The 11,986-nt window shown below is 42.1% G+C and overlaps 2 protein-coding genes across 2 annotated transcripts; both read right to left on the bottom strand.

The window, feature by feature from the left end:
- Positions 1–854: 854 nt before the first annotated feature.
- On the bottom strand, positions 855–2,572 carry phpt1 (phosphohistidine phosphatase 1). The gene is made up of 3 exons (XM_062413480.1): positions 2,223–2,572; positions 1,832–1,959; positions 855–1,712 (listed from the first exon to the last, which is right to left on the bottom strand). The coding sequence occupies exons 1-3, from the start codon at positions 2,386–2,388 to the stop codon at positions 1,620–1,622; spliced, it is 387 nt and encodes a 128-aa protein (XP_062269464.1). The 5' UTR covers positions 2,389–2,572; the 3' UTR covers positions 855–1,619.
- Positions 2,573–2,903: 331 nt separating this feature from the next.
- Positions 2,904–11,901, bottom strand: entpd2b (ectonucleoside triphosphate diphosphohydrolase 2b). The gene is made up of 9 exons (XM_062413470.1): positions 11,471–11,901; positions 8,360–8,477; positions 6,754–6,904; positions 5,461–5,620; positions 5,034–5,261; positions 4,542–4,811; positions 4,293–4,412; positions 4,071–4,205; positions 2,904–3,980 (listed from the first exon to the last, which is right to left on the bottom strand). The coding sequence occupies exons 1-9, from the start codon at positions 11,588–11,590 to the stop codon at positions 3,765–3,767; spliced, it is 1,518 nt and encodes a 505-aa protein (XP_062269454.1). The 5' UTR covers positions 11,591–11,901; the 3' UTR covers positions 2,904–3,764.
- Positions 11,902–11,986: the final 85 nt, after the last annotated feature.

The following is an 11,986-nucleotide window of genomic DNA, read 5'->3' as shown; positions in this document are numbered from 1 at the left end:
AATTCTGAGGGTTTTGACTTTGAGCTTCACAAGAGCAGTTGAAGTTAAATGTGTCTTAGTGAAGAGTTTAAAGATTTTTCATGATGCTTCATGTCATGTTGGCAGGATGGGAAGATCTTATATCAGCTGAGGGGGATTCAGGTATATTAAAGACATGGTTACCCGCTACCAGACTTCAGAGAAACAGAAATTAAGCTAAATATGGGGATTTGTGTGTATTTTAGAGGTTTATTAAGTCAAACTTTGTAAGTGTCTCCCTTAAAGTTTCAATTTGAAGTTTGGCTTAAAGAGGTGACATAACATATCAACCATTGCTCCTTTGTACTTAACTGAATATTGCATCAAGCTTATAACAGTGACAGGGTCTTTGCAACCATTTATCTACCTATCAGGCTGAGCTTAGTTCTGGCCATCGATTAAAACTAACTGTGATTGGATGTACATGTTTTTATTAGATCACATTCAGACGACAGGGTCATTGTGATCAGTAAATTACCGACACAGCTACAAACAGTGCACAGGCCAAGTTAGAGACTTACTGGTGAACACAGCAAAACTTTCAAAACAAACCAATAAGGACCCCAGTGGTACGACTCTATCTGCTACAAGAGATTTGTCCAAAAACAATGAACTAATGCAGAATTGTCTGACCTACAACCACAGGTGAACTGTATTATCACACATTAATGATTTATGGCAGTTCCTCAAGGTCCTTTACTTCTATCATTAAATAAAGGTCATGACATTATAAGTAGTTTACAGTTTGCGGCTGCCAGGAATAGAGCTGCTGTAAAACAAGCGTCAGATAAGGAACGATGGGGAATGTTTGTAGCAATAAGAACACACAATATATGTAGATTCCAGGGAACATTTATCAAACATATAACAAAGCATTTCAAAACCTGTAGTTAGTTTGCTCTGGTCCAAATCAGTTGATGAATTTGTAAACTCATCGTGTTTCCCCCTTGGTTTTGTATCTTTTCACACAGAGAATAATCAGAACAAGGGCGGCACGCTGGTCTAGTGGTTAGCACCTCCCAGCAAGAGCCTGGGTACGAACTAGAATGTGCATCAGTAAATGAAACGTGTGATTCTGTCTTTATTGGTCTGGGACGGGAGAAAGAAAGTAAACACAGGAAGAAATTCCTTTGATTTGGATCCGTATGATTTCAGTGCAATGAACCATAGAGAATAAGCAGAGTTGGCAAATATTTATCACAACAATCCTGGTAATATGAAAAATACTCCACTGTCTTTGAAGACGTGCAGCCTTTAGTCAACTGAGGGGAACAAGGGGGATAATAATGACAACTTTCTGGGGCATGCTGACCCGGGCTCTGGGTTTGATGGCGGTCGGTTCATGTTGCTGTTACAAAGAAACCACTTCAGAGTTTGTTTTAGACGAGAACGAATCCCCTCCTCTCCAGGGTCTTCTTGTTGCTGCGTTGGAATCCAGACTAAATCCTCAATGATTAATTTCAAAAAGCTTCTTATGAAACACTACATGTTCTTTTAATGAGCTGTTCCTCCTTCTCACGAGGGGTCAGAGCTAAGTGCTATGTCAGTTAAGTACTCTGTCAGTCCAGGAGAGAGAGCGTCCACCAGAGGCTGCTCTCACTTCAGTATCCTTCATTGCTCCAGGTCACCTCATAGCCTGGATACTGAGCCTCTAGTTTCTCCGTGGATACTGCGTGGTTTGCTCGTCCAAATCCCTGGAAGGACACGCACCAAAACAAAGGATTGATTAAATGTTTAAAATGATGCTCGTACATCAACATTGATTAAAAACACTGTGTTCAGTTATTGATGTTCTCCTGCAGGCCCCTCTCACCATGGAGTATCCGTACACGTGGATCTTCTTCTCCTGGGGATCATGTTTGATCCTCCCTCCTCCGATACACTCACAGTCCAGGTGTCCGTCCTTTTCCAGCTCCTCCGAAACTTTGTCGTAGATATCAGCTACAAGAAGAAGAATATGACAGCTTTTAAAAAATATATATATTCTAAAATGTAAGTTCTGCAATATAAAATGAAATCCGGAATACTCGAATATAGTTTTTAAACACATTCTAAAAGGTGACAATGAGTTTAAGCTGTCATGTTTCCTGGAGGACCCACACATGAGGAAGGACGCTGTGATGGCCCCCCCTGCGATGGGACCCCCTGTGATGGGACCTTGTTATGGGCCCCCCTGTCATTGGGTCCTGCCCCTCCTGACTCACCGTGGTACTCGGCCCATGCGTATCCTCGTACGATGTCCACCTCGGAGTCGTCCCCCTCCTCTCGGCTGTGGACCCTGATGAGGACGTACTTGAAAACGCCGGACGGGTCGATGTCCGCCCGCGGGATGTTCGCCATCAGAGCCGCGGCCCTGGTCTGCGAGCACATGTCAACACTTTCCTCTCAACAACAAGTAAATAAATAAATAATTAATCTGTCATCAAGCTCCGGAGAAACACGAGCAGCTCGGGGGGACGTTTAAATCCACGGAGAAGCACGAACTCTACCCAAGAACGAGCGGCTCCTCCACTGTTCACCTGTTCCGCACAAAGACTTCCGGCATCAAAACAAACTCTTCCGGTAGCTCCAACAATACTTCCGCTCTATACCTTCACAATAAAAGACTAATAAAACCTCAGCATTTCATGCTCTTTCTTAGTTTGGGCAAGTACCGAGATGGACTTTACCTCTCGTATTGCTTTTGTTTGTTATTCATGTTTTTTTATGTTTATGGTGACATTTGAATCTCAGATTATTGTTAATAATTATTAATAACTATTTTTATTTTATGGTGTTATGTTCGCTTCCTCCCCTTCACCTTTTCATTTCATCATGTTTCAAAGTTCAAGTTATATTTGTCATATGCAAGTTATTAGGGTAAATAGATTAAAACAGTAGAACAATTTTACCATTTAAAACTTTTATTTCATAAAATGTTAAAATCAAGAAATATTCATTAAACACTGTATAATTCAACATCCACTTGTGAGCTACATTAATCACTGCAATTGAAATATTTTATTGTTTTAACACAAATACATTCTGCATCATGGTTAGATTCAAGAATTCTGCATCACTGTATACAAATATGAACAATATTGTGGCTGACATGAGGGTAAATATATATATTAAAAACTCAATTTTATCAGATAACAACCTGTTCGTCCATTCCATCTTTAGTGGTTTATTTAATTTGTCCTTCACATCACAATAAACGGACTAAATCAAATCTTTTGCTGAGCAGTGATTTACGTTTATTGAGACTATGAGCCTGGGATTCTGTCAACTAATGTTTAGACGATACAAACAGCATCTGCAAATTATGGATTATTTAGTTTTAAACCCTGAAAACAGAGCTTAATGCGAACAAAAAACTTTGCAAGGATCCACCTGTTTATTTGCAGAACTTTCACAGTCACAAATAGCCTGAATTACAAACTAGGAGATTAAAAAAATCCTAATATGTCTCCTCCAAGAATAAAATATACATTCAGACTTCGTCCTGACAGGTCAGTGGTTAAACCTACAGGACACTTAGAGAAGGTTTGGTCACACTCTTTATTATGTTGGCTTTTACTTCAGCACTTTGGATTTGAAATGAAAAGAAAACATTAATACATTCATGCAGTCGGAGCCTAATATTTAGCAATGGGTCTGTTTATGATGATTGTTGAGCACATGTTCACTCCATCATCCAGATCCAGGGAGTCTGAGGTAAAACTGCATATCTGTGCTCCTGTTTTCTGACCGTGCTGCTACAGTATCTAGATGGGTCCTTCACTGCCTCCTTTCCTCCTGCCATCACAAGCTCGCAGCATGATGGAGACCAGGGCTGCGCTGAGGAGGAGGCCGCAGAGCCCGACGAGCATTCCCCAGGCACTCAGGGACAGGGCCTTCCTATGCTCCACTTTCTCTGCCGGCAGCAGATTGCTCAAACTCAGCATGTAGCCCAGAGCCCAGCCCACTGAGGCATCTCCAGCCTGCAGGATCAGCAGCAAAGTATTACTGCATGTCATTGGGGAATTAGTGTTATGTATTTATAACATATGTGTAAATGATGAAGTTCTCACCTTCTTCTGGAAGGAAATGCGAGGAAAAGATGTGTCGTCGAAGCCGTATCCTCTCAGCATGAGAACCTTGATGAACACAGAGGAAGCACAGTAGTCCGGCAAACGGGTCTCTTGCTTCGGAGCAAGACGCAACATCTGGAATCAAACAAAAATACATGTGGGAAAATGTTCGAAAGCAATAAATAAAAAACACCAGAATAATTTCACAGAAGAGAACTTTACCTTATCGAAGCTCATGGCACACAGCGTCCTGGTGGCGTTATCCAGCCGTGACGGCGAGTTCACGGTGATGCCAGTCACCTCCTGCAGGAAGGAGTGAGTGTAGAAGAATGCAGAGAACGCCTGACGGAGGAGGACATGGAATACAAAACTCAGATTGTGGAGACATTATCTTTGACATATACAACACAGTCAGAAATGGTAAAACGTTCACAAGTATCTGACACCCACATCGTTTATTTCCTCTCTTACCATGAAGCTGCCGGTGACGTTTGGCTGAAACACTTTGTCGAAGGAGCATCGGGAGAAAGGGCAGTTGTCGAAGGAGAAGATCTCGGTTACATTGCCCACACAGTGTTGATAATGTCCGGTGCCCTCAAACGTCACAGAGGCCTCTGGGTTGTAGGAGCTGGGCGCGTACTGCTTTGTGCACGGAGAGTTGAATATAGATCTGAATTTGAAACTCCTGCTGTGGCCTGCAGGGTAGCAAGGGTGGACGGCTGATTGGGAATAACCCTGAGACTGAGATGGAGACATGAGAGAGTGACACTTACAATGCTGTTCAAATTAATGAATATGTTTTTCTAAATTGCCCATTTACAATATCCACATTATATTAAATGATATCTCTTTATTAAACCCAAGTGGTTCACATGTTATCCTTTTTTATCACATATAAAAACTAATTTCTTATAAGACATATAAAATGGATTTTCTTCTGTTGAGCCACTGTGTCATACTCACCTGGACTAAGTGAGCCTGAAGCCTCTTGAGGACCTGGTCCCGGCCGTAGCACAGGAAGCTGTGCGTGTACAAAGAGTACTCGTGTCCATAGAGACGCAGCTTCATCGTGTCCCTCTTGTCCTCCACTACCTCCTGAGTGGCAAACGTTATCTGGGTGGACGCCCCGCCGAAATCAAGCGCTCCCACCGTGGGTCTGCCGGGGCTAAGCCAGTGCCCCACGAAACCATACTGAAAAGGAATATTGAGAGAAACAAAATGGTTTCAGTGTCAATTATAAAAAGTAACTTCACGTCACATACATTCAAACACACTGATGCTGATTGTACTCAGACATAAGAGGGTACATCAGCCTGAGTGGTAGTTAATGAGGAGAGGCCACTAGATGTCATCAGTCACCATAGAAATAACCACATCACTCCATCGGTACCTTTATGAAGTTCTCGAGGAGATAGTTGACGGTGACCCAGCCGTACGCCCCTTCCTCTTGACCACTCAATATGGCCGCCCCTTGGTAGTTGAAAGGGTACGACTGGATTCTGTGTCCCACTTCCTGAAGAATCTGACCCGACTGCTCCGGACTGGATTTACTGGTGCGGAGGAAAAACAGGGATTTCTTCAGTGTTGTTGCAGTTCCCATGGAAATGAATGAAAGGCTGTTCTAAATTTAGGGATCAATTCTTTTGTGAATCTCCCTAAACATGATGCAGAGATCTTTCTGAAACAAAACTCGGACACGTGTAGAAGGTCGAAATCTATGAGTAGGTGATATTTGGTGTGGATATGGATAATAAAAATATTAAATAAACAAGAATTCTTAGGAGGCTGATCTTTGTCCAGCTACAGTGCATATGAGCAGTTTGTAGAACATTTCATAGTAAATGGTGTTTCAGAAATAAATATGTAGTATGAGGATAAAGTGGACCATCGGCCTGGGTTGAGGTAGGTGCGAGTTTCCTGTCAGCTTCCTGTCAGCTTCCTGTCCCTGGGTGAGGTTTGCTTCTTAGGAGCTTGTGTTTTTACCAGCATGGTCTGAACACAGCGTCAACAACCTTGCTCCGTGCAATTCATCGGAATAAAATAAGTCAGTTGTGCCTGCAGGGCTCATATCAAACTGTCACTCAGCAACTGTGTAGGCAAAACATGCAAGTGTGTCATCCAGGATAAGACTTCACTAAGATAAGTTCACTTTCCAGGAACAAGTTGCTTCAACTCTTGGTGTTAAGTTATGCCATAATGTAATTTGACTATTTTTAGAAAGCCTATATAATAATATAAGCCTTAATATGAATTTCCTCAATGGGAAAAAACTAAATCAATTTTATTAATATGAGGATTATAAACCAGTCACCAATTTATCCCTATATGGGCTATTTATGAATTTGCATTTATGTTTGAATGCAGTGAAGAAGGCGATTATCTTTAGAAGATAGGATAATCGTTTTGGTTTTATTACGGTACCAAAGGAGCCTATCAGGCAGAATTAGATTCAGAGAACTTGAGTAAAGGTCACGTAAAACATAAATAAACAGAGACAGACACAGACGTCTTATCGCACGGGTTGGGACAATTTTTTTTTAAATGATATTTGAGTTCAGGTCTGGTCACATTGGCTGGGGTGTCTATGTGTTTTTTTTCGGTCGCACGTGCCTGGCCCAAGAGACAACACTTGTTTTGTGTTGGTCTATGTCCCTCTAAGGCAGAAGGACGGACAGACACTCACTTCAGAAGCCTCATGCCAGCTGTGGCTCCCAGGTACACAGGTGTCAGCCGGTGTCTTTCTTTGGGGATGTCCTTCACCGCCTGGTCCAGACAGACCTCTAAGCTCTGCCCGGCTGCTCCCTGCTGGCCAGCGTAGCTCGAGATCCCACCGCCTGATTGAGTGATGAAAAAAATCTGATTACAAAATGAACCGGCAGAAACTTGCTCATGCTTGCTGCTGTGATGCATCATGATACGGTTCAATCACACCCAAAGAAACGTGGTGAATGAAAACATGTCACATGTCACAGTCAACGTGGAACTAACGGTCCTTTCTTTGGCTCAACCAGAAAAATCAACAACCAACAGAACCACGTGTCCCTAGTGACTGACTTAATATGAATAATTAATGATAAAGTGATTAATAATAATAAGCTTTCAAATAAGGATTAAAGTCCACTTCTGACTGAAGCACTTTATGAATCATCCAGGCTGTGACGGGAAAATAAAAAACAAGTTTATCTCAGACAGAGAGAGGATGAGGTCTCACACACACCTAGGCCGTGACTCAGTCCTCATTGCCAAATCACTAATTAAGGAGACAAAGGTTTGCTTGAGCTGCTGTAGGTGTGTCGTGATGATAACATTAATTTACAGGAAGCAGCTGGGTTGTTGAACTGCGTCAGATCCCACTTGATCTTGTGAAAGAATATTTCTGTCCCAATCAGAGGGTCGATGTCAAACTCCACACAGAGCCTGTGTCTTACTGATCAAACATTCACATTCAAAAGGTTTGAAAGGATGGAAGCTGTACTACTAGTACAACTACTACTACTACTACTACTACAAATACTAATTCTACTACTACTTCTTCTACTAGTACCTACTAATTCCACAAACATCAGTGGTTCACATGTCTTGCAAGCCGTTCAACTTGATGACCTAGCATGTGTATTCTAAATACGACGGGGAAGTGTAAATGGGGAGCTCAGTGTTGAATTTGGTGCAATTTGTAGGTGCGATACGTTCAATATTAATACAAATTGACTGTTATGATCTCTGTCAGGCAAAAACATCAATATAATCACTTCCTCTTTAGTAATTGGTCTTCAAATTAAAAGCTACAACACGTCATATCAAGCTTTTATTTTGAAAAGTTGGTAACTTTGAAGATTGTGCTGAATGCTAAACAGACTTTTCACACAGATGACATGTAATTGAAAAAATATGATGCCAGTTTAGTAAATCATTAAACTTATATTAAAGTCACACACGTGAACAGTGATAAAACACTTTCAAAGACTGTTTATGTAAGTGATATGATCAAGTGATGATTTGTTTGAACTAAAATATATAATGACAGTTCCCAGAGAGTCTGTAAACCACCGCTGCTGACACATTTGTTGTGAGGCTTTAGTTTCCTGTTTCTTGACTTATCTCACAGAAACTGTGGGTTTTAAGCAGAGAAAACTGCCAGTGTGCAAATAAACTTTCCCACAGATGTACCAGTGACGATATGAAATGTAGATGGCACCAGACGTTTGGCTTCTTTCCTTCTAAGGCCAGAAACAGATAATGTAGCCGCAACTAATTCTATGGAAGGAGGAAACTTCTCTTTTTTATCTTACCTTTAACATGGCATTCACTGTGCTGCGTGACCACTCCTGTGCCGTTTTGCTTGTCTGCCGGCCACTTGTATATGTACAACGCTGTGTGTGACGACCCAGCATCCAGGACAATCCCGTACTACAGAGACAAATAAACAAAAAGAGTCAAACAAAACAGAAGTGGGTAGAGAACAGAGACGGCTATAAACATTCCCAGTTAACAGGGTTTCACGAACATGTTTAGATCTTGGCTGTTCTGATCTAAACACCATCTGGATGGTGTTTGCTGGAGACGGGGAAGGACAGACGTTAAATAAAGGCATCAGTCTTCAAAGAGAGCCTCCTGGGTATCACATGACACTCTGCCATGTGGTGGAGAGACATGGAAAGCATAGAAATGGAGAAGCTTTAGCCCTCTTCCTGGTTTTACTAGACAATATCACATCACTGCAATCATGACGTCGCTCAACATTCAACTTCTGTCAGGGAATAATTCATGGATCTTGACAAAAGCCATAAGGCACATCCAGAGGAATGACGTCTATGAGTGTGTGAAATCTGCTGCAGTTTTATTGGACTTAAGGGGAGTGTGCGGCCTTGGGCTGAACTGAGTGCTGTTCTAGTTGATGTTTTCAGTGTGTGTCCATGTCGCTTCACTTCTCGTGCATTCAACAATTGTTGTTTTCAGGCCTGCGGTAAGTCAACCTAAGGAAGTGAAACCCTCGTGTTCTTATGATCATCCTTTACAGCGTGACTATATGAGGAAGTAGAGAGTACTGTTAATGTTCCTCATCAACACACTGAGATAAATGAACCATGAAGCCAGGATTTAATCCAGGCAACATTTCAATTTTCCGTTAAAAGGTTCTATCTCAGTTCCTTTAGCCTGTTGCCGTGCAGTGTTTAAAGACCTGTTGTCCTGACACTTTGAATGAAAGAAACCTGGAGTCTGAATGTGCAGACATTCAGCCAACGTGACAGACGATCCAACGGGGGAGGGATCGCACATGCCCCCACGCACACAGACACACAGATGCATGTGCAGAGATAGATACACACACACACACACACACACAAACCAGATCAGGCATTTGCCAACAAACACGTCACAGGCCCTGAGATTCACAGGTGAACGGTAACATGTGGGATTGTTCCTCGTTATATCTGATATTCACTCTGTCATTACCCTGTGCAGTCAGTCGTATGAGGACTCGTTCTAACACTTGCCAAAGACACAGCGGCACTCTAATGGTGTGTTTTGTCCCTTCGCTTGACACACTATGGGAACCGCTGAACTCGTCTCCCTGAGAAATGTAAGAAAAAAAACAACCTTTGTGCCCCTTTTTTGTGACTGAGTGAAAGAACGGCTACATTTGGCTGAAAGAACGGAGCCATGGGATGTTGGGCGGGCGACACAAGAACGAGGGAATGAAGGAAACAGGAGCTGGAGTTGGCCTGTGTTGAAATCCTGCTCTGAATCCCCAAACAGCAGCAAACTACAGCTGAAAACCCTGCAAATGTAGGTTCAGTCTTTCAGCTGAGGTGGTTTGTCATTGCAACACTTCAGATATGTTCCATTTATGATGGACATGGAGCCTCGTACATTGAAACTCATCACCCTGACAGTTTCCTGCATTGGTGAATATGATCTTTTCCTGTTGTTGAGGTTCAGTGTGAAGAATTTAGTGGTGTGTCAACCAATGTTGTCAAAGCATGTAGGACCTACGGTGGCCTGCAGGAACCGTAAAGCACAAAAGGCTGTGTAAGGGACATTAAACATTTTTACCACAATATGTTCATGTTCATTTCCCCTTTGACTGATTATGATTGATTCTCCTACCATGTAACCTTGATCATGGTGTTTCCTGTACAACTGAATGAATCTTGGCCTGATTGCTTTAACTAAGGCATTGTTGCCTTGATGAGGTGTCTCTAGTGTTTGGTTTGTCCTTTCTACGCTACAGTAGAAACAATGAGGAACTTTGTGGAAGAGGAAGTATATAAATGACTTATTCTAAGTTAAAGAAAATACAGCAATTCTTAGCTTCAAGGGATTCTACATTAGTTATGAACATTATATTATATTTCTAGCAACAGATCGCCTTAAGTCCTGCACTCTGGACCTATAACTCTTTGTCTGTTTTAAATGTTAATTGTTAGTCCAACAAGGCAACTACAGCCTATCTGTGTTTCAGCCACAAAGCTACTGATGATGATGGGGTATATTTTTCATGAATTATTCTATGAAGAATCACTTAAAGTTTCAAAAAACACCGATCTCACATAGAGAAGCAAGTGATGAAATAATTCCTGGATTAGTGCTACGTTTCCTGGGTTTATTCCTTGCCCCAAGTTCCATCCTTCCACCAAGTTTTGTGAAAATCTGTTAAGCAGTTTTTTGCAAATCCTTCTGACAAACAAAACAAAAGACAAAAGTGTTTATCAATATAATCCTTACGCATCATGAGGACAAACGATATGTTATTGATCAACCTCAGATTAGTCTAGTCTTTTGCTGTTTGTTTGTTATTCTTTGCCCATACAGACGCTTACAACCACAAATTTCCCTACGGGGCAAAAATCTGACTTTAAACTTTAAAGACATGATGATGTGACATTTATCATTTATCACTTTTATTTAGAAATACTTTTTGGCCCAGGCAAAGGACTTACTATCATGCATATATGTATGTTTATCAAAATGCTGTTGAAACAATAACCATGAACATATTTTGCGCATATTATGCAACTTTCGAATGGAATAACAACATCTCAGTTTTATCCTCGAAAGCAATTAGGTTATTAAACTTAATTGTTTTGCTCTTAAATTGATCTTTTGCTAATTTTATTGTTTCTAATTTGTGTTTAGTTGGTGTCTTGGAAGGTTTTGTTTATGTCCTGTACTTTGCTATAATGCAAATGTATTCCCAAGTAAAAATAAAGCCTGAATGAATCAGAATATATGAATAATATCACATATCAACATGACTCTTTCCTCCATTGACGCTACACTCATTGGTATACAGTTCTATATATTAGGAGAGAGTGTTCTCACCCTGCAGAACAGAGCTTGAGTTTCAACTCACACACATATCGACAGACTCGTTTCCAAAAATACCCGGAGGACCTTACCGCGAACCCGGGCGCGTCCAGGACGTCCCGAGTGGGGACAGTGAGGAGCAGGACCGCGACCACCCCGCCGAGAAGGAGGAGCACGGGGAGCACGGGATGAGAGGAGCATTGCTGAGCCATGAGGTGACGCTGAGAAGTGAGAGGAGCTGCTGGAAACCCGAGCTCTGAATGAGCTGAGAGAGAGAAGTGGCGCACGACTTCCCGCACTTACCATAACCCCCCGCGTGTGGTTCACCCTCCACCTGCCTCCTGATTTACATTTCACTTGAGATAGCTAAGCAGAGACTGAGCTGACTGTATGTCCCGGGTAAAGAGCCGGGCGGACTCTGCTCCAATCCGTGCGCCTGGATCAGCTCCTGAATGCTTGCGCGCAGCTCCAAGGCTCCTGGTGCCATGGAGAGAAAAATGCTTCTATCCAGGCCACAGCCGGTGACAGAACAAACCTGCAGCTCATTCAGGGTTAGTCAGGGTGGAGCCTCTGAGGCATTTCCTTATTAATCTAGGTGGAGGAAAAAT

This window comes from Platichthys flesus, chromosome 19, assembly GCF_949316205.1.
Source record: "Platichthys flesus chromosome 19, fPlaFle2.1, whole genome shotgun sequence".
Lineage (NCBI taxonomy): Eukaryota > Metazoa > Chordata > Actinopteri > Pleuronectiformes > Pleuronectidae > Platichthys > Platichthys flesus.
The sequence above is the reverse complement of the archived record's forward strand: the minus strand, read 5'-3'. Positions and strand labels throughout refer to the sequence as shown.